The 21,898-nt window shown below is 40.3% G+C and overlaps 1 protein-coding gene across 1 annotated transcript in view; it reads left to right on the forward strand.

Moving 5' to 3' along the window:
• PAPPA2 (pappalysin 2) overlaps positions 1-21,898 on the forward strand; it is a 248,965-nt gene that overhangs the window by 113,228 nt on the left and 113,839 nt on the right. The window contains exons 7-12 of the mRNA XM_010954894.3: positions 2,338-2,459; positions 5,480-5,969; positions 8,954-9,082; positions 12,886-12,977; positions 16,597-16,790; positions 18,685-18,831. Coding sequence (XP_010953196.1) covers positions 2,338-2,459; positions 5,480-5,969; positions 8,954-9,082; positions 12,886-12,977; positions 16,597-16,790; positions 18,685-18,831 — 1,174 coding nt within the window. The remainder of the gene's footprint in view (positions 1-2,337; positions 2,460-5,479; positions 5,970-8,953; positions 9,083-12,885; positions 12,978-16,596; positions 16,791-18,684; positions 18,832-21,898) is intronic.

Below are 21,898 nucleotides of genomic sequence, written 5' to 3' on the forward strand. Positions count from 1 at the left end.
ATGTAACACGTGTAAACAATTTAATCTTTCAATTCTCTCTCTGGTACAAACGTTACGATAAAGCAGACATCAGCGCTGGCTTGCTGCGAGTCTGTTGGCAGAAAAGGCTGCAGTTGGCTTCCTTTTCTCAGCGAGGTGGGCTACAGGGCTGAGGCCTCCCGACACGTGCGTCGGGGAGACTCACGTCACATACCCAGCGATTTGTGTCACGCCTGGAGTTGTGTTTACTCCTCCCCAGTAGGTGTTTGGAATCCTTATGTCAGAGAGCAGCCCAACCACGCACTCAGCAGCAGCCCCGGAAGAGCCAAGTGCATCAGGGAAATGTGGTTTGGAGTTGTGTCCACACCAGAAGTTGAGTGCTGCCTGGAGTCAGAGGTTGGAGTTAACGACACCTTTTCATTGCCAAAGTCCTGGACCCTTGCTGGTGTTTGGGAACTTGCTCAGAAGAATTAAGAGACTTGTTGTGACTTTAGGCAATTTCCTTAATCTCTCTGAGCCGGAGTGTCCTCATTTGTAAACAGGCTTCTTACGGGGATTAGGAAATAATTTATGAAAAGCACCTACTGGAGCCATGCCAGCTATATAGAGTGCTTAATAGATAGGAGCTGGGAGCATGATTATTAGCAATGCTGTTTTTCCATTATATTGCAAGATTTGGCTTTTCTCCCCCAGCCTGTTGAGAGACCTTGATTTGATGCCTCTGTTTTCAGATGTATAGTTCACAGTTGGGCTTCTACAAGCTGGTAGGTATAAAATAAGCCACAAGTATATATTTACAACATGGGGAATATAGTCAATATTTTATAATAATTATACATAGAGTATCACCTTTAAAAGTGATTTCTATATCATATACATGTGACTTACGTAATATTGTACAGCATGTATACTTAAATAAATTAAGAAGAAAGAGTAAGTATCCGAGACTGGCCCCATCAAGTGATTTCCCCTGGTTACTTAGCTGTTGTTGTCTTTACCTCCTCAAGATATGGTGCTTGAAGAGCTGTTTTTTTAATTGATGTGTAGAAGTGTCTTTGATTTACAATATAAGTTTCAGGTGTACAGCAAAGCGATTCAGTTCTACATGTACACACTTATGTATATATTTTTTCAGATTCTTTTCCATTACAGCTCATTATAAGAAAGTGAATATAGTTCCCTGTGCTATACAGTTGGTCCCTGTTGTTTATTTACTTTATATACAGTAATGTGTGTATCTGTTAATCCCAAACTCGGAAGCTATCCCTCCCCTCTTTTGCTCCCTGGAAACTGCAGTTTGTTTTCTATGCCCATGAGTCTGTTTTGAAGAGCTCTTTATGGACGTAGTAATAGTCTCAGGGATGCCCATACGGTAAGGTCTCACAGAGGAGCTGCTGAGGCCAGTCCCTGTCCTAACTGCTGGACCTAGAAAGAATAGAGCTTGGTGTGGACCTGCTCACAGGCAAAGGGGAAGGAAAGGGAATGGGAATTCTCAGCACCACAGATCAGTGCCCCAAGACAGGAGCCAGAAAGTGCAGTGGGGGCCCAGTGGGGAGAGTGCTGGCCCTTCAAAGCAGTCAGACTAAGTGCCACTGCAAAGGTTACATTGGCTTGGGTTTTGAAGAATGAGTAGGAGCTTGCTAAACAGAGAAACTTGGAAAGGCTGTTTAGCAGGAGAGAGAATAGCATGTTTCACGGAGCTGTGAAGTATAGGATGTTTTTGTGAAATGGTGATTATTTCTTGTGATGAGGATGTAAAATAAAATTCATGAAGGAACTGAAGTAGGTAAGACTGGAGCTGTCTTCTGAAGCACCTTGAATCATGGTGAGAAATTTAGATATATCTCTATAGATGATGGAGAGCCAAGGGGTGTGACATTTCGTATGGCTTTTATGTGTGTGATTAAAAGTAGAGAATCTACAACATAAGAACACATATAGTTAATAAGTTTACTGTGAAAGCTGTTGTCTGTTTTAGTTGGGGGAAGGCAAGGAGGCTTTGGATAACTTATTGAGAGTCAGTGTAAAAGGAATTTTATGTTGAAAGATTCAGATTGTAATTATTCTGTGTTGACTGTTCCTAGGATGGAAGCCCTCTTTCATCTCCACAGGCCTCCTTTATGACTTAGTTAAATTCTTCTGCTTCATAACCTTGAGATTTTTATGTCACTATGAATTTTGCAAAGATGAGGTCTGTACAAGAAGGACATGAGTCTAGAAGCTATTGTGTTCCCAGTTACCCCCTAGGGCCTCACTACCCATGGCCACTCCCCTGCCCCCAAAGGTCTTCTGAATTTAGTTATCCCAGTTCATCTGATCTCTTCTCCCCATCTCTCCCCCCACCCACTGTTTTCCCAGGGTCCCGGGCAGCGTGTGTGGCGCCTGCACTGAAGACGGGACGTTCCGTCAGTACGTGCACACGGCTTCTTCCCGGCGCGTGTGCGACTCCTCGGGCTACTGGACTCCGGAGGAGGCTGTGGGTAAAGGACCATGGCATTTTCACTTACACCTTGGTGGCCACTGAGAGTAGGGGTGGATGTAAAGGGAGGAGCGGGGGCGTGGTGACAAAAAGGTACTGTGTGTGTGTGTGCGCGCGCGCCTGTGTGTGCGTGCATGTGCGAGTGTGTGTGTGTAATTTGCTGGGTATCTCCAGGGGTCTGGGAATGACTCTGCCTTTGTGTGGATGTCCCACGTGTGCTTCACGTGGTGGCCAGTGGCTGTGGTGAAGCGGAGGTCAGCACAGAGGACAGGCTGGGGACTTCAGGGTGAGACGGCTCGGGCGTGTCGCGTGACGCGTGCCTCCCAGTCCGTGGAGCAGCTTTGCCATATGACAACGTAAGCGGATCTCCTACTCCCCTGTGTCAGGAGGGTAATAGAGAACACATTGCAGGGAACAGTCACACACACTGACCGAGCCAGTCTGGGTGGGGGTGGGGGTGAGGTGGACTAGGTGTTCCAAACTAATCGTTCTCTGTTTTATGAGCCCATTAATCACTGGTACTGGTTGTGCTTTGGATGTGATCTGAGCTCGGCTTTGGAAGGGGGAAGATGTTTTTAGCTGTCCCCTCTCCAGTCCCTCCCCCGACTTTCTCAGTTGCACAGTCACTCACATATGTGTATCATTCCCTTTAAGACAAATTAGAGCAGGAGTGTTGTTCCAATCCAAGTCCAGAAAATGCTGTTGACATGGAGTTTCAGCATCTTTGGGTGAATGGCTTGACCTCTTCCATCGTCCCCATCTTCAGTGCTTACCCAGTCATCATCCTTTTCTTTTTCTTATATTACTTAAGATCCTGAAAGCTACTCAGAAAGATGTGTTGGACACAGTCCTATTTGAGTTAGTTTGCAGTCTTGACTCTGACCGAAAAGAAGGAGAACATTGGTCTAAGAGTCTGGTGTCTCCTTGGGCTCCCAGTTACTCAAATGACAGGAGCCTTAAGGAGGAGGAGGGAGACAATGGACTCGATTGATTATATAGGACTTTTTTCAAATGAGTTTTCAGGGAAGAATGGAAAGTGACTATAAAATTTACACTGGCCCTGTGTAGGACTTGTTTAAAGATTGGCATTTCATGAAAGGCCATTTTTGTGGCCAACAGTTTGTCCCGTGCTAGGGTTTGAATGCCTGTTTGACTCTCTGGCCCTGCACTTTTTTTCACTTTGATTATTGGAAAAATTAAAAGTTATCTGGTAGAGGTGAAAGGAGTTACAAGTTCTGGACAATTAGAAGACACTTGTATTGTGTCTCCAAGCAAACCAAATCCACTTTCCAGGGCTCCACTTCATATTTTAACAGGAGATCATAATAAAAACTTCCTGACAGACAACGCTGCTGTTGAGCTGGCTTCCAGGTGCCTTTACTCAGCTAATATCCAGGGATGACTGTTGGCAAATACTGCTAGGAAATACTGGTCTTCCTTTGCTTTGAACATGTGAAGAATCAACTCATATTTTAAATGTGCACAATGAAAGGAACTGACTTCCCAGCGGAACATGTACAAACACATATATTTACAGATATGATCCAGATGTATTTAATGACACTTTGTGGACGTGTATTGACCACCAGCTACATCCTGAATGCTGTGAGGAGTAGAAAATTGAACCAGACATATTTGCTGCTAAATCTCATTTTCTTGGAGAGACCTTGCCTGGCGCCATGATCTGAAATAGCCCCCAGCCTCACTCCATCATTCTCTAGTCTCTTATTGGCCTTTATTTTTGTTCAGAGATGACATTACCACTTGGAATTATTTATACTTATGGATCTTTATCTATTTATTGTTGTACCTGTCACCCCATGGTAAGGTATGTGAGGGCAAGACCTCTCTCTTGTTCACTGCTGTATCTCCAACACCTAGATTAGTGCTAGGTGTAAAAGAGGTACATAGTCAATTTTTGTTGAATTAATGAGTGAGTGGATCCACAATATAGGGAAAAAACAATAGGGACCATAAGATGTAACACACGCACACAGACACACAACACCTTTGAACTCATTTCCTCTGGACTTTGAAACATTATTTTCCAGAACTTGAAGGGCAAAATCATTCCTGTTTTGCAGATGTCATTTGCAGACGTTTCTATGGAACATTGTAAAGCCCTTCTGCACTAACCCAGGAAGGCAGGGGTTAAATAGTGCTTATTTTATAAATGAGGAAATCGAGGCTTAGAAAGACCCGCCACCGTGGCACAGCTAGTGCTCAGTACCGATTAGAGCCTAACTCCTGCTTCCTAATTTAGCAGTTTCAATTCCCCTCATGTGATAGAAAAGAAAACCACCTTGTATAGATTATTTCCACAGAGCTGACCTTAATACGTTTGTGATATTTGATTTTTCACCATATATTTGTGCTTGGCTGCTGAATCTCCCTTTAATTTTTTTTTCCCCACTCGAGGAAAGTGTTTCTACTTCCTGCCTGCAGTTTCCTCCACGTGGTGATCTGCCTGCTTACACATACCTGAACTAAAAGGGAAGTTTCACTGTCTGGTTTTAAGGTTTGGCTAGCAGTCCATTGGCAGGACGGCTAAGGTGTGATCTTAGGGAATCAAAGAAGTTTTGTGAAGAGCCTAAACAGGATGCCACGAGGCTGCAACAAACACTGGCCTTAATCACAAATAAAACAGGGCTTCAGAGCATTCATTTATCATACATTTTTAATGAACTAAGTACAAAGAATTCTCCTCTGCTCAAGGATTCTGTAAGGATGTGACTCACTTTATCTGCATGTTTCCACCTAGGATCCGGGTCTCTCCATTCCCAAGGCCATGTTGGATTTCTCTTATTCAAGGGCACCGCGTCGAGGCGCCCATTTGAATTGCTCCGCTTTTGTCCTCAGTCATACTTAACACTGAACCTACTAAGCTGACCAGCTCCCATAAGAACTTGCTCAAAGTTCTCTTCTTCTTCAGTCTTCTTTCTGGCTGTTGATGTGGGATCCTCATTTTCAGATTTTTAATGCTGGTTCCTGATCATCTGTCTTTCTCCTCGTCTCCCTCAGGGCCTCCAGACGTGGATCAACCCTGTGAGCCAAGCTTGCAGGCCTGGAGTCCCGAGCTCCACCTGTACCACATGAACATGACGGTCCCCTGCCCTGCGGAAGGCTGTAGCCTGGAGCTGCTCTTCCAGCACCCGGTCCAAGCCGACACTTTCACCCTGTGGGTCACCTACCTCTCCATGGATTCCTCCCAGGCGCTCTTTGACACAGAGATCTTGCTGGAACACCAGGAGTCTGTGCACCTAGGCCCCTTAGAAACTTTCTGTGACACCCCGCTCACTATCAAGCTGCATGTGGATGGGAAGGTCTTGGGGGCGAAAGTCTACACCTTTGATGAGCGGATGGAGATCGATGCAGCGCTCCTGACTTCTCGTCCCCACAGTCCCCTGTGTTCTGGCTGCAGGCCTGTGAGGTACCAGGTTCTCCGTGAGCCCCCGTTTGCCAGTGGCTCGTCCGTGGTGGTAACACATCTGCACAGGAAGTTCACAGACGTGTGAGTTGGGCCGTAGGGCTTTTCTGAACCATGGGGCTTCCTGAGGCTTTGGGAGTGGGTTTGGCTTCCTTTTCCCCATTTTTTTTTTTTTTTTAGCATTCTGACATGCCCTTATTTGGAAAAATGTTCAGAATCTCAGAGGGGGTTTTATTCTAAAGTGGCATAGCTGAGATGAAGACAGGTATGTCTCAGAAAGGGACAGGCAGGTGCTCTGACTCTGGATACCATCATTATGATTATGGAGAAAAGAGGTTAGTAGACGATGTGTTTCAGTTGGACTGAAAATACTTGCCATAAATAGGCTGATCAGAGTCACATACTCCTATCAGGTGACAAAATTTGATTTCTGATCCTTGATGTAACTTTTAAATAACCTGCCCTAGCTCCTAAACCTTCAAAGGGGATAGTCAGCTCTTCCACAGCTAAGCAGAGAAGCCAAGGGTCCTGCAGACACCGTACTTAGTTTCACGACACATTCATTTCTTATTCCTCCGTTCCTCCCTCTCTCTTTCCTTCTCTTCCAGCTCTCCTCCTTCTCCTGTTTTTTTTCTGCATTTAGTGAGTTCCTAAGTGCCTTTGGCACTATGTGCTCAGTGGTGGGAATACAGACTGAGATCAATCATTGGCTTAAGGAGTTTCTGTGTCTAGTTTAGGAGACTGGTATCTCTAAAGGCAAATTCTCCTCACCTCATAATTTTCCTCGGAGAGACTGCCCCAAGGGCAGAATTTAGGGTAAAAGAAAAGTTTTATCAGAGGTGCTATACTGGATTGTTTTTATGGCACTAGAAATCATCACAAAACATACTGGATTAAAACAACAAACTTCTTCTCATGGTTCTCTGGGTTGGCTGGGTGTACTCCTCTGGGCTCGCTTGGGTCCAGGGCTGCGTGGCCCCAGATGACCTCATGCACTCGTTGGAGGCTCAGCTAAGATGCTGGCATGGCTGGAAGGATGAAGCGCTCTCTTCACATTGTCTCTCCTTCACTAGGAGGCTTTGCCTGGACATGTTCTCATGATGGAAGGCTTTCCAGAAGTAGGGAGAGCAAGTCCGCAAACACACTTTTCAAGCCTCTGCTAACAGTCCTCGTGATGACATTCCACTAGGCAAAGCAGGTCACACAGTCAATTCCAGATTCTGAGGACGGCAAAATAGATTCTATGTCCTGATGAGAGAAGCAGTGAAGTCAAATCACAGAGGGGCATGTGTGTGCAGTGGGGGGAGTTTGTGACCTTTTTTCATTCTGCCATGGCTACAAAAAAGTCAAGTGTTTACCTTGAATTTTACTACCTTTTTCTTCTCATGTTGGCTCTGAATTAGAACAGAAGTCAGTGAAATGGTCAAAAGTTCATACAAATAGGAGGATAGATCATGGGATGGATTTGAAAAGAAAAAATGATTATTTTTGAGTTACTTCAATAAGGCAGTTAAAATGACATTGTTATCTAACTTGATATCTCACACACACACACACAAAACCTTTAAGGTCAATAATATCCCATTTTTATAGATGAGAGAACGAAGGGTTGACTTTAATTTGGTTGAACAGAGATAGTAAGTGGCAAAGTCAGGATTAAAATCCAATTTTCTGACTGAGTCTCATTATGATTCCCTTTCCTTAGTAACCGATTACCTTTTACAAACTCCGACCATTGAAGATTGGGGTTACCTGCTGCTGAATTTTCTCCCCAAGAAGTGTAAACACATCCTGACACTTGCTTTCAGTCCTTTCCCAGCCTCAGAGCGGTGTAAGACTTTTGCACACGGCTGGATGAGACGTCAGACAGAAACCACCCTGTAAAAGGGAAGCCATCAAAATTGATTAGGATATAAACCTGGTTTTGCCTTTGGAATACCTGGCACTCTCATGAGAAGAAGAGTGCTTCCCTAAAGAAAGCTAATTTGGAAATTCAAAAGTCCTTAATATTTAGGTGTCTTTCTTATTAAAACAACTAAAAGCCAGTACAGAGGTGTTTGAAGGTGTTTTTGAAACCCCATGACATCTCCTGTTTGCAGGGTGAAGAGTGTGTCAAAGAAGAGACAGTCTGGGCAGAGGTGTGTGGACACCGCTTACGGTAGCCCCGACCACGCTGTGAGAGCCTGCTCTCCTAAGTCCATCTCGTCCCAGCTTGGCTTTAGTGGCACTTTTACAATCAGTGCAGGCACCGCACAAAAATTAAGTTGAGGGCAGAATTTGTTTTCGGATTCAGCAGCTCCCCTCTTGAACCCCTTCCCCCTTGTCAATGTTCGGTCTCTCCCGTTCTCCACTTGATCAGTGCACTGAGGCTCTAGATCAGATCTAATCACACTCCTCCCATCCCTGCTGTCAATTAATTAAAATTCCATGCCTGGTTTATATGTATTTTGGAGGTTTGGAGGTGGGAGTAAATTAACACGTTTCTAATTGTGGAATTTCTTGCATCCCCAAAATGACAATGGAAGGTGTTCTCACCTCCTTCTAGGAGAGAGTTGTTCTTCCCCCTAAATATTCAGTCTCTTTGAGATAAGAATTCTCTTGAGAGACAAGAAAAGTGTGATTCATAGATCCAAGAAAGGCCTTGCTGAGTCCAAACTCTGAAGCTTTCATCTTCAGTGTCTTTGATTACTTCAGTGATACAGAAGACAAGTTGTTCAGTAGTTGGTGGTTTTGTGTGTGTGTATGTGTTTAACACGGTAAAGATTCACTCAAAATACCATCCTCCTAGATTATGTAGAATGATTAGTTAGTTCAGTGTTAATGCAGCAAGCATTTTCTGCACCCTCACTATCTGGAACATGCTGGGAATACAGAAATGAAGGTGGTTTTAAACATTCTGCTGCTCTGCAAGACTATATGCCCTGATCTTTGTTTCAGACAATGTGGCATATGTTTACATTTATGGTCCCCAGAACGTTTTATTTTAAACTCCCACAAGTCGTCTGCGGAGGACCCAGGGCATGTTCCGCTCTGTGGATGTGATGGTTACAGCCCACTGGTTTCCACAGGGAGGTCACACCTGGGAAGATGTATCGGTACCAAGTTCAAGCTGAAGCTGGAGCAGAACTGGGAGAAGCTTCGCCTCCTCTGAGCCACATCCATGGAGCTCCTTACTGTGGAGATGGGAAGGTTGCAAGGTGAGGATGTGCTGTGTGCCTGGGAATGTGTGAGTGAGGACGCCCTGCCCTGCTCGGACCAGGAGGGTCAGCCTCGAGTTTCAGTTTGACTGGTTTTGGAAATGTAAGGGACAAGGCACTATGTAGTTCTAGTATTAAACAAAAATCTAGGCCCTGGTAATGATCTTGAGAGATCACTCACATCCCTATATGGTCAAGGACAGATCCACTTTTAGTTAGAGCTCACCCCAGAGTGCTGAGATCTTTGGGCTGAGTCTGTGGGGCCCTTCTTCAGGTTTCAGAGAACAACTGCTGGGCAGTGATTCAGGGAAGGAATTCATGGCAGAGAAGGTTACCTGCCGAATGATTCCGAAAGAGGATGTGAGGGTGTCTTTTGGATTGGTTGCCTAGGACATGCTGCTAATGCGCTGTGTGACCTGAGGAAAATCAGCGGAGCTTTCTGAGCTTCACTTGCTCATTTGATCTCTGGAAGACCTGACTGCAACGCAATTTCCAGCTATTCTATAAAATCACCGAGGTACAAATGGAATCGCTCTTTTGATTCCTTAACACACCATATATTCCTTTTTCTGTTGCCCTTTAGTGATGTCAGGCTAGAGGAACAATTCATTCTGGTTTGCCTGGGACTTGCCCAAATTTAGTACTGAATACTCGCATGTCCCAGCAATCACCCTCTGTTAACCTATTCCAAAAGCTCATCTAACCTAATATGTTACTTATACAAAGCTGCTGGGAGTAGGAACCTGGAAGGCCAGGCACTGCGGTTTGTCTAGGATTCCGAATCCTAATAAGATGGCCTATTTTTTTTTTATTGTGGTATAGTCAGTTTACAATGTTGTGTCAGTTTGTGGTGTACAGCACAATGCTTCAGTCATACTATACATATATATTCCTTTTCATACTCTTTTTCATTATTGGTTACTACAATATGCTGAGTATAGTTCGCTGTGCTTATACAGTAGGACCTTGTTGTTTATCTATTTTATATAAGGTAGTTAGTATCTGCAAATCCTGATCTCTCGATTTATCCCTTCCCACCCCTTCTCCCCTCCCCCGGAACCATAAGTTTGTTTTCTATGTCTGTAAGTCTGTTTCTGTTTTGTGAATAAATTCATTTGTCTTTTTTTTTAGATTCCACATATAAGTGGTATCATATGGTATTTTTCTTTCCCTTTCTGGCTTACTTCACTTAGAATGACAAAATTTGGGTCAAGATGGCCTATGTTGAATTTCCCAGATCAAGTGAAAGCATCTTATATCATGAAGACCTAATAGGAAGCAATGTATAGCCTTTCTTGGGGTTCCATGCCATTGTTTAGAAATCACTAAATATTTTTTATCTTCTCAATTTTCTACGATCTTTAAGCTTTAGTGTAAGTCTATTTCTTTTCATAGAAGTATAAGCACCAGATGTTTCCAGACCTCAGAAATATATTAAGATAACAGAGGTCAGTTTCATACTCAAACCTTGCTCGGTTGCTGCCACCTTCTGCCCAGCTCAGTCTCAGCTTGCCACGCCTCCTCCTCCATCTCAATTAAATATCTCCCTGGAGACGCCTCACGTGTGCGCAGAACAAATCTGGCCGACGCTGGTGTTGTTTTCCTGTTCCGGCTGCCTCACGTTAGGTCTGCTGCTCACTGGTTAAGGTGTTTATAGGAGTAGGTTACCATTGCCATCCAGACAGAGCTCTCCTTGAACAGAACATTCAGCCTTACATCGTAGCATCTCCTACAGCCGCCCTCTGATGTCCAGGACGCCACATCTGCCTGTGGGCCTGGAGCAGAAAGCGGGCAGGTCCTCTTCCTTACCTGATATTGCATATTCTAGCCTGGGCTTTGGAAAAGCTTCACCTGTAGCAATACCTGCCTGACTACTGGGCCTCACAAAGTTACTTTCAAAATGTTCCTTTCACCTTCTGCCTATGTTCACTCTCTGTAAAGAGTCGTACTTAGTTCTGCCATCCAGTGGGAAGATGTCTCTGAACTGCCGCTGTGTCTCGGCTGGAGGCACTCAGTTACATGTAAAACAAGAAGGCGCTGCACAAATCATCTAATCCACTGTTTAAAACACTCGGAAATGGGTAGCTTTATTCTAAGGGAGTCACAGATCCCCAAGAAGTCATCCTCAGACTCTAGTTTTAGTAAATTTGTATTAAAAGCTAAAAGTTGTCACTTTGGATATCACTTGTCAATAAAGCTATCAAAACAAACACAGTGGAGGGCCCTGAAGTTGCGAGGTGTATTTATCTAGAAGTCGGTCATCTCAGTCTTTGCTGTCCACTGTGGGGGGCCATGTGTGGCCGCTGAGCCTTTGAAACGTGGCAAGTGCAACTAAGAAATTGAATTTTGTTTAATTTGAATTTGAATTTAATTTAAAAACTGGATCTTGATTCAGTTATCAGAAAACTTGTAAGTATTTGGAGCAACTTGAGTAGGTGAATCTACTTTTTCAACCACAGAATTTATAAAATCTAAATACAGATCACGTGTTTGGATTGCCATGTGTTGTAAGTGAAAAATATACATCAGATTTCAAAGACTTCATTGCAAAAAAGAACATAACATATCTCACTAATAATTTCTTATACTGATTAAGTATTAAAATGATAATATTTTGGATATATTGGGTTAGATGAACGATATTATTAAAGCTAACTTCAGTTATTTTTTTTTTACTTGTTTAATGTGATGCTAGAAAATTAAAAGTTGTATATAGGCTCTTATTATACACAGCATGAGATGACACACAGTATACTTAGATTGTCTAGATTAACTTCGAAATGAAAATTAACTTGGAGTTTCCTTAATTTCTTCCAGTATGTTGTTTTTCACATGTCTTTTATCCTTTCTCCATTTACAGCTTACCATTTAAAATACGATTACTATACAATTGCATTTATAGCACACTTTTAATTCATTTTAAAGCATTTTCATATCTAGTTATTTAATCTTTACTCCATCTCTGTAATGAGGTATACTTTAAACAGTGGTTAGTGATATTATGTCCTGGGTCTGAAAATCCTTTATCTACTGAGTCCATTATCTATGTGTCCATTTTGGACATGGTGAAAAGCCATGGAGAAAAAAATACTAACCTTCAACCCATTTTACAGTAGTCAAATCTTGGTTCTTTCAAGGGGGCTTCAACCCTAGTGTATCTATTTTTTGTTCCCATAATATGTTCATGTATCCCTGCAAACAATTCAAATTTAGTCATCAGTTGTATCAGCATTTGAGATTCAAAACAAAAATGGTGTTTGTCTTCTCCCATTATTTGTTTCTTCCCCTGCAATATATGTTAGCTACCACCAGGTGGTACTAGGACCCAAACCGTAGAGCTGCCCTGGACGGAGAGAAGGCAGCAGCTGGGCTGCAGAGTCTCTGGGTTTATAAGCATTTCAATTCTATGAAGTCCTAACTTAACAACAACTGCATCTAGACGGAACAAAACTATGACAACATACATAAATATCAGATGAAAATGAATGGAAGACAAAACCACACATTGACTGGCAGGTGTCCTCCTCACCAGATCAGCTGTCTTCAGGAGTCCACTCATTATTAAACTGATAGGTCTTTTCTAGTGTAAGAGCATCTTCCAGAAACACTGGCAGGACCCTTGTGGATCTCCAAATGTTTCTGAGCCATGTTTAAAAGGAATCTCTTAGGTCCTCCTCATCTCCAGCTTGCACTCTTTAATACATGTAAGGAGTTTTAAGAGCTTGAGATGGCAGTAACTAAATGAGAAAACTTACTTTATGTATGTATATATGTCAATAAGAGTGTATATTTTTACCTTCCAGGAGCCTGGGAGAAGAATGTGATGATGGGGACCTTTTGAGTGGAGACGGCTGCTCAAGGGCATGTGAACTAGAGGAAGGTTTCAACTGTGTAGGTGAGTTTAGGAGCACCTGCTGAGGCTCATGTGCACCTGCCATGGCTTCTGTCCTGTTTTGGAGGTGTGGCTTATTTTTGTGAGCTCTTGATATCCTGCAATGTGTAGCTGAGTGATAGCAACAATGACATTTTTGTTTGTTTATTTTGTTGTGTTTTTTAACACCCAGCCTAAAGTGTGATATGACAGCAGAGCACCATGTTATTTTGTCCATTGGATCTCCATTTGGTCTTCAACAATGACATTTGATGTGTCATTGGCACTGTGTAATTGTTTCACATATATTATCTCAATTATCTTTAATGCCTACAATAAACGTGAGGAGACTAAACAGAGGTGCAGAGGACTTAAATAACTTGCTGCCTCCTATACAGTTAAAGGTGATGACGTCAGGATTTGAGCCAAGGAAGCAAAGCCCTAGAATTTACATATTAAACCACTATGTCATCCTGCCTCTTAGATTAACGTTACCAAAGGTTGCTCTTGGGTCCTCATGTCTAACATCAAAATGCCAGCTAAGCAGTAAACTCACACAGATTCTACATAAAAATTAAGGTAGGAAATCTTTTAATCCAAAGGAAATACAAGCTATGTCTTGGTGTCTGTGTTTAATAGATAAGATCACGAGGAATGGCAGAGGGTCATAACATTTCTTGATCCTGGAGAGTCAGTGGCAATAAGTTATTACTAGGCGGCTTTGGGTCTGCACTCTTGCCACATAAGAAGGCCCTCCAGAACGCTTCTCCCACGTATCAGAGTTACTTTAAAAAACAGTGCATTTTAAAAGATTTCAATGTTTCTAAATCTCAAGATAAGTAGGATATGATTATAATTATGTAGAATTTATTAAGGTGTTAAATACTGTACAGAGCACATAGATGCCCCTGCTCTCCAGAGCGAAATAGTGAAATTATAAAATCTTGGTAGTCTGACATCCATCCATCCATCCAACAAAGCATGTTCATTGCCCACCATATACCACAAGCCTGATAGGCACCCTGATCCCTTCCTGTGTCCAGCTTCCTCCCCTTACAGAAATCTCTTCCATCATTTCTTGAGAGACAGGCCTCTAGTTTTTGCTTACACACATCCAGCAGTAAAGAATGCACTGTGAAAGAGATTATTCTGTTTAAAAATTGCTTTATCTGTTATACAAGTCTTCCCCCGTTTTCTGGTTTGGAAACTGAGGCTCAGAGCACTTTAGTGACTCATCCCCAGGCATATAACTAGGCTTCTGCAAAGCCAGTGCTGGAACTCAGCTTTCCGAATTCTTAATCAAGTGCTTTTTCCTTGCTATGAAACTACAGAGGATACATTTTTTTCCTGTTTTATTTGACTACCAGTCAGATGTTTGAAATGCCTCTCCATTATTCTCCTTTTCCAATCCAAACATCCCCTCAGGTGATTAGGTTTCCAGACCCTTTCCTATTTACCCTAAGCTGGCATACTTCATGTGGTCAATGCCCAGAAAGGAATTTAATACTACAGATGTGGTCTGGCGGTGCAGAATACACCAAACTGATTACCTCCCCTCTTCTGCACATAAGTATTTGTTAATGCCACCTCTGTTTACATCATTTCTTTTTGGTAGCACGTAGTGGGCTCATGATGGACACACACACACACACCCCTTCTCCAAGGCAGCTCAAGTTTCATTTAGCTTGCAAACTGACCTTATTTTGTTTCTATCACATTTGATTCCATTAAACTTGGCTCATATTTCCTTACCCTCCAACTTTAGTAAGACTATGGCTGAATAATTTTAACTTCACAAGACAAAGTTAAAATAATCTATTCCACAGTTAGACATTTGTTTCAGTGAGTAATATGCTCATAGTATGCTAAGCATGTGTTCTATTCCATTATTTCTCAAAAGATTAGGTTTGAAGAAACCATTGTGAAATGTGTTTTACAAGTGGGCTGTTGTTTTTACATGGATTTGAAAAAATCAGAGGCAGAAATTTTAAGTCCATGGTAAAAAAAATAGAGAAGAAGCAACAAGAAGCAGTCACTGGATTATACAGATAAATAAAACATATATACATATATGTTATAAATAATACATAGTATAAAATATACATATATTCATATATACATAAGAATGAATATGTAGTACATATAAACTATACATGTTTATGTATACAAATATTATATATATATTTGTATATCCATATATCTGGAATATATAGACATAGATATAGATTTATAGATTTATATATGTGTGGAATCATAGAAAAGTCACTCCAAATACACACATATTGACTTTGGGCAAGTAAGTCAGAAAGGCCATGGGTTTGATGGAACGCAGAAGTTTTAAACCCAAAATAGGTTTAGAATCAAATCCTAGAACAGTGGCTTATTCCTGACAAGTAGAGAGAGTTACCACAGAAGGGTCTTAGACTTGAAGAAATTCTTAAGGAAAATTATTAGTAACTAAATAATGATAAACAACTGAAAAATCATCAGAACAGCCCTGTGGTCTATCTGTGAAGAATTTAAAAGTAAAATAATTGTATAGTAACAGTAAGTTTTAGTAACGATGTTACTGAATGTGTACCTATGTGTTGATTTATTTTACATCTTAATCTTATTTTCATGTCCTGTTATTTTAAGTAGAAATGGGAAATTAGAATCATGCTAGAAATATGGCTAGAAAATGCAATAGTACTTAATAAATGGCTTTATAACTGCATCTCAACTTTTTACATTTGAAAAAAGCTAGTTTGCACATCTGGAGTCAGTATGGTAAGGCTGTTCACTTAGTAGGAGTTATCCTCTGTGCAAGTACAGAACTTGTCCAGAGGACACCGCTTGCTGTACAAGCCCAGCATTTTTTCTCACATAGTCATTATTCACATGTTTGCTCGTAACGACAGTCCCTCAGTATAGGGAGTAAGAGAGAGCCCCTGAACTTGCCTTCTGTAAGCCTGGCTCAAAGCCAAGCCATGTTGCTTCTGCATCAAGGGAACTTCGGCAGGTCACTTACAATCACGGAAACTCAGATCGCCCAATTAAGAAACAAACAAAAAATGCAAACCTCACATGGCTGTTGTAAGACTCAAACATAATACGTGTGTAACCCTTGTAAACCTGGAGCTCATACTGTCCATTTCAGAAAAAGCTGCATGGTTAGTTGAAGAAACACAATCCGGCAGCAAAAAGTAATTGAAAACAAATCCTTCCAATGCGTTAATGTTTTAAAAAACTCCGAAGAGGATCCAAGGACATAACACATCATACCGTCTATTTAAATTTCCTTTCTCTTTTACTTACCCCTCTTATATCCCCAGCTTCCCCTAAGTACCTTGCTCAGTGATTGCTTAAATTTTCTTTCTATATCCAGCCTATAGCTGCTTTTTGTCGTCCCTATTCCTTCTCCCCAAGCCCACCCCTTTGTATACTTTTTATTATATAAATGGATTTTGCTACTCTCCCCGGGGAGAAGTATCCTCTTCTTTAATTGTGTGTGTGTGTGTGTTGTCTGCATGCTCAGGGTGGGCATTAGACCAGCTGGTAATTACAGGATTCTCTTTAGCGACTGGAGAAAAAAAAATGTAATTATTTTTATATGACATATATAAAAACACTTTTTCAAATGTCATACAATATTTCTTGTCAGGGGAGCCAAGCCTGTGCTATATATATGAAGGAGACGGGATATGTGAGCCTTTTGAGAAGGAAACCAGCATCATAGACTGTGGCCTCTATACTCCCAAAGGGTACCTGGATCAGTGGGCTAGCCAAGCTTATTCTTCTCATGAAGACAAGAAGAAGTGTCCTGTTTCCTTGGTAACTGGAGAACCTCATTCCATGGTAAGTTAAGCCAGAAGAACAGAGTCAAGGCTAAACAAAATTGTGAAGTGATTCCCCCAGATGCTTAGTGTGACTTCCATTTTTCTCCTAACTCTGACACCAAATTTAGTTCTTACTGAACTCACAATAAGATCATGTTAAATGAGAAGCTTCTAGACTGGTGATTAAATCTTGTCTCCCACCCTCATCTCACTTACCCTCACTGGTTTTCATCTAGGAACCTTTGGCTATGCAATAGCTGGCTTCAGGATAACACAAAGGCATCTCAAAATTAACCTTATAATTGCACGTCCCAAAAATTATGCTTGGGCTTTGTATTTGGGATAATTTACTTTAAAAGAAGAAAAAGAAACAGTGAAGAGTCAGAATGCCTGGATGACATTACTGGATCTACCAGTATTATTATGATTATTACTGAAGTGAGGTTTGACCAGTCACCAAATCTCTCTGGGCCCTGATTTTCTCAAGTGTAAATTGGGTATAATAATACCTTTTGCATTTAACTCAATGGTTTATTACAAGGATTAAATGAAGGTAAAATATATATATTAAAGATCAAAGTACAATTTGAGTTAAAGAATTCTTATTGTTAAAGAAATTTTAGAGTTAGTACTAGAAACAAACCCATAGGTGTACAATTTTCCATGAATGTCTACCCAAATAAACAGCAGATCCTCTGAGGACTGACTTCTGTGAATTATAGTTAAATACTTAAAAGAAGATTAAGGGCTTTGGTTTTTGGATACTATCCTAGATGCTTCCATTGCCAAATAAACTCTGCCATTCGTCATAACAATAAGTAATACAGTCCTTTAAACAGAAGTAAGATTTAACTCTCTAGGTGTTTTAGGCCAGGATGAAATCATTGGATTTTAGCCTTGAGGAGACACCCCCAGGTGACTGAGGAACCAGCCGAGGTTGGTCCTCCAGTTCAAAGAGTTCGTCAAGGACCCAGGTGTCTTTGAGATTTCAGCTCGTTCCATCCTTGGCTTGCAGCTTCCTTTCTCATGCTCATAAAATGACCGTGACTCCTCCAGGCATGAAGTCATTATTCCAAGCAGGAAGAAGGGGAAGGTCAAAGGGAAACAGGTGCATGCTAGCTTAGTCTCTTCTTATTGGGAGAATGGCAGCTCTTCTGGAAGTCCAACACTATAGGCTTTTACCAACGTCTCATTGCTCAGATCCAGGTCACTTCATCATCCTTCATTGTAAGGGACCGTGAGGAGATGAGCATTTGGAGACACTGTCACCTTGAACAAAATTGGAGTTTGTTAATAAGAAAGAAAGGGAAATGAATATGGGTAGGCAACTAGCCATGCCTACCACACTCCTTCAACCAATTCTGGCATCTTTCTCACGAGTTCTGGAGCACAGTGACAGGAAACCAGGAAAGTTGGGAGATTCTGAGTTAGAAACAGCTCTCTAAGGTGGCTTTTAATCTAGCCTGTCTGTCTTCCCCCAGTGAAATGGGAGGAATTTCCTGGAGTTTCTCTTTCCTGGTTCCTTTACCCACCTGAATGCTTACTGGTTCCCTGGCTCAGTAGCCTCACTCCTGGGACTAGTGGATCCTGCATGGTAAGGATCTAACCATCATCCTGGACAGACTTCCCTGACTAATCCTGGGAGCTGTGCCAGGACTATTCTTTGAGCAAGATAACCTGGGTCAGCAGTGGGCTGAAAGTTGTCCTGTGTGTTCTTCTACCCTGGTAAGTTATACCTTGAGGCCAACAGAGAGCACTGAGATGTTCTACATTGGGAAAAGTTTTCTGCCAATGATGTGATCATTAAGGCATTCAGAAAAAGAGGAAAACTTTGGTTTTGAGCTGGAGTGTTTCATTGTCCTTACTTACCCCTCACCTTCCACATTTAATTTTTGCTTAAAATTGCATTTCAGATTTGCACATCACACCATCCAGGTTTACCAGAGCACCGTCCCCTTACTGGCTGGTTTCCCTGTGTCACCAGTCAAAATAGACCTCAGGATGAAGGGAGGAAGCAGCCAAAAGGTAGCCTGGAGAGAGAGGATGAGGTTTGGCTCAAAGTAAGTGGCCCAAATTTGTGTGTGTGTGTGTGTTTGTGTGTGTGTGTGTGTGTGTGAGAGAGAGAGACAGCTATGGCTAGATTGTGCACGTGTGTGGGTACGTGTGTGCGTAAATGATGCATTGGAATGGCTTCTCAGGAAATTCCCTTTTGTCATCTCAGTTTTTATATTTTGAATTTATTTTCATCTCTTTTTGAATGTTGGACTTTTCTTTGTAAGCAATCACTTTATCAAAGTATAATATACACACAAAAAAGTGTAAAAATCAGAAACGCATACATCAAAACTGTTTACAAAGTAAACATTCTCTCTACCCAACACACAGATCAAGAAACAAAACATTAACATCATCGCCAAAAGGCTCTCTTACTCCCCCTCTCCTTTATTGTCCTGCAGAGGTATCTACTATGTTTACTTCTATCCCCATAGATTACTTTGACCTGTTTGAATTTTATGTGAAAAACTTTGCAGTATGTACTCCTTGTGTCTTTCTTATTCAGCATTCTGTTTGTGGGATTCATCCATGCTGCTTTCGCTTTTCTTAGCAGGAGTATTCTTCTTCATTGCTGTGTAGAATTCCAGTGCATGGATATACCATAATTTATTCATCCATATTGATGAACATTTGGGTTATCTCTCGTTTTTTCTCTATTGTATATTATAAATAGTTCTGCTATCAACATTTCCATACATTTCTTTGGTAAATGCATATAAACAGTTGGGTATATTCAGAACTGCCAGTTGGGCAGATTGACCACCTGTGTAGATAATCCCAAATGATTTTCCACTTGCTTGTACTAATTTATACTCCCACCAGAGGCTCATGAGTAGTCCAGTTGCTTTACATTTTCACCAATATTTGATATTTTAAGTCTTAATTTTAGTCGCTGTTGAAGATGTAAAGGTATCCTCCTGTGGTTTCAGTTTGCATTTACATGTTGGCTAATGAGATTGGGAGACTTTTATATGTAAATTGGCCATTTGTATATCTTTTTTCTTTTTTTACTGAAGGGCATATTCAAGTCTTTTGCCCAAAGTTCTATTCGATTGTCTGTCATTTTCTTCTTAATTTATATGATTTCTTCACAACTTTCTGAATGTAAATCCTTTTCCAGTTGTATGTTATTTACTATTTCCCAACAGTCTGTAGCTTACTTTTTTTTTTTTGCTCTTAATGGTATCCTTATATGGATAGAGTTCTAAATTTTACTAAAATCCAATTTATCCTTCTTTTTATGGTTAGTGCTTTTTGTGTACTGTATTAAGAAATCTTTGCCTACCACAAAGATATACTTTCCTGTGTCATCTTTTAGAAATGTTACTGTTTTACCTTTCGTATGTAAGCATGCAATCTATCGGAATTTTAACATATTGTATAAGGTAGGGATCAAGATTGATTTTTTCCCCCTAAATCTAGAACCATCATTACTCAAACTAAAATGTTCTTTTTCCCACTGTGCTGCACTGCCAACTTTGTTATAACTTACCACTGGCAATATGTGTGTGGAGGTCTGTGTATTGATTCTATATTTTGTTCTTCTGGTCTGAATGTCCTTCATCAATATCGTACTCTTAATTACTATACATTTTTGATGAGTCTTAAAGTCATATCATGTAAGTCCTGAAACTTTGCTCCTTTTTTCCCCAGATTGTATTGGCGATTCTTGGTCCTTTGAATTTCCATATAAATTTTGAAATCAGCTTCAGTTTTCACACATGGAAAAAAAAAACCTGATTCAATTTTGATTGGGATTTTATTGAATCTCTAAGTCAATTTGGGGAGAGTTTTCTTTTTAAAATACTGAGTCCTCTAACATATTCTTTGAGATATTTAAATCTTTAATTTCTCTTAATGTTTTATAGTTTTTGAGAAAAAGGGGATTGAATTTTAGCAAATGCTTTTTCTTCATTCATTGAGACGGTAGTGTTATTTCCCCCGTTGTTCTGCCACTGTCTTGATTTATTTTGATAAATGTTTAAATGTTAAACCAATGCTAGATCCTAGGGAAAAAATAACAACTTGGAGGAAATGTGTAATACTTTGTCAATACTTTTGGATCCTACTTTTGAATATTTCAAGTGTTTTTTTTTTAATCTATATTTATTATAGCTTAGTTTCTACATTAAAAAAAATTTACTATTTTGTCAGGTTTTATGATGAAGGCTAACTTTGACTCCTAAAAGTAAGTTTCCTTTTCCCCAGTTATGTGGAATATTTTGTGTAAGGTTTGTGTTAATTTTGGAGGTATTCATCAATGAAGCTATCTGAGTCTGGTGTTTTCTTTGAGGAAAATATTTAAATATATGTTAAAATTTTTAAATGAATGTTGAAGAATTTGGGTTTCCTATCTCTTCTAAGAACTATTTTGGTTAAGTTCAGTTTTTCTTCAAGTAATTTGTCCATTTTTTCCTAAAATTCTGAATTAATTGGCATTAAGTTTTTCATAATGTTCTCTTATTTCATTTGTAATATTTTCACAATCTCCAGGACATTTTTTTCACTTATGCTATTGTTAATTTTTGGCTTCTTTGTTTTATTTTTTTGTTCAGTCAGTCTTGCTAAAGATTTATCAACTTTATTAATCTATTATTAATGTTTTATAGAACCAACCAAAAAAGATATATGTGTGTATATGTATATTCTTATATATATATATATATATACATAAACATAAAAAAGAATGAAATAATGAAAATAGCATAATGTGTGCTCTTATTTTCATTATTTTCTTCCTTTTATGTTTACATTAAATTTGCTCTTTTTCTAATAACTTGAGATGATGCTTGGATAATTAATTTTTAGCTTCTTTCTTTTTTATATATACGTTAAGGACTGTAAGTTTCCTTCTAAGTATGACGTTAGCAACACGCTACAAGTTTCACATGTCTCATTTCTGTTAATCAAACATATTTTCTAATTTTTATTTGATTACTTTTTTGATCCCAGAGTTATATATAAGTGTGCTGATTAACTTCCAAACATTTATGGATTTTCTGGTTATGTTTCTGTTTTTGATTTATAGCTAGAGTCCCCTGTGATCAAAGATTATATTTTGTATGGTTTCAA

This window comes from Camelus bactrianus, chromosome 21 (genome assembly GCF_048773025.1).
Source record: "Camelus bactrianus isolate YW-2024 breed Bactrian camel chromosome 21, ASM4877302v1, whole genome shotgun sequence".
Classification (NCBI taxonomy): domain Eukaryota; kingdom Metazoa; phylum Chordata; class Mammalia; order Artiodactyla; family Camelidae; genus Camelus; species Camelus bactrianus.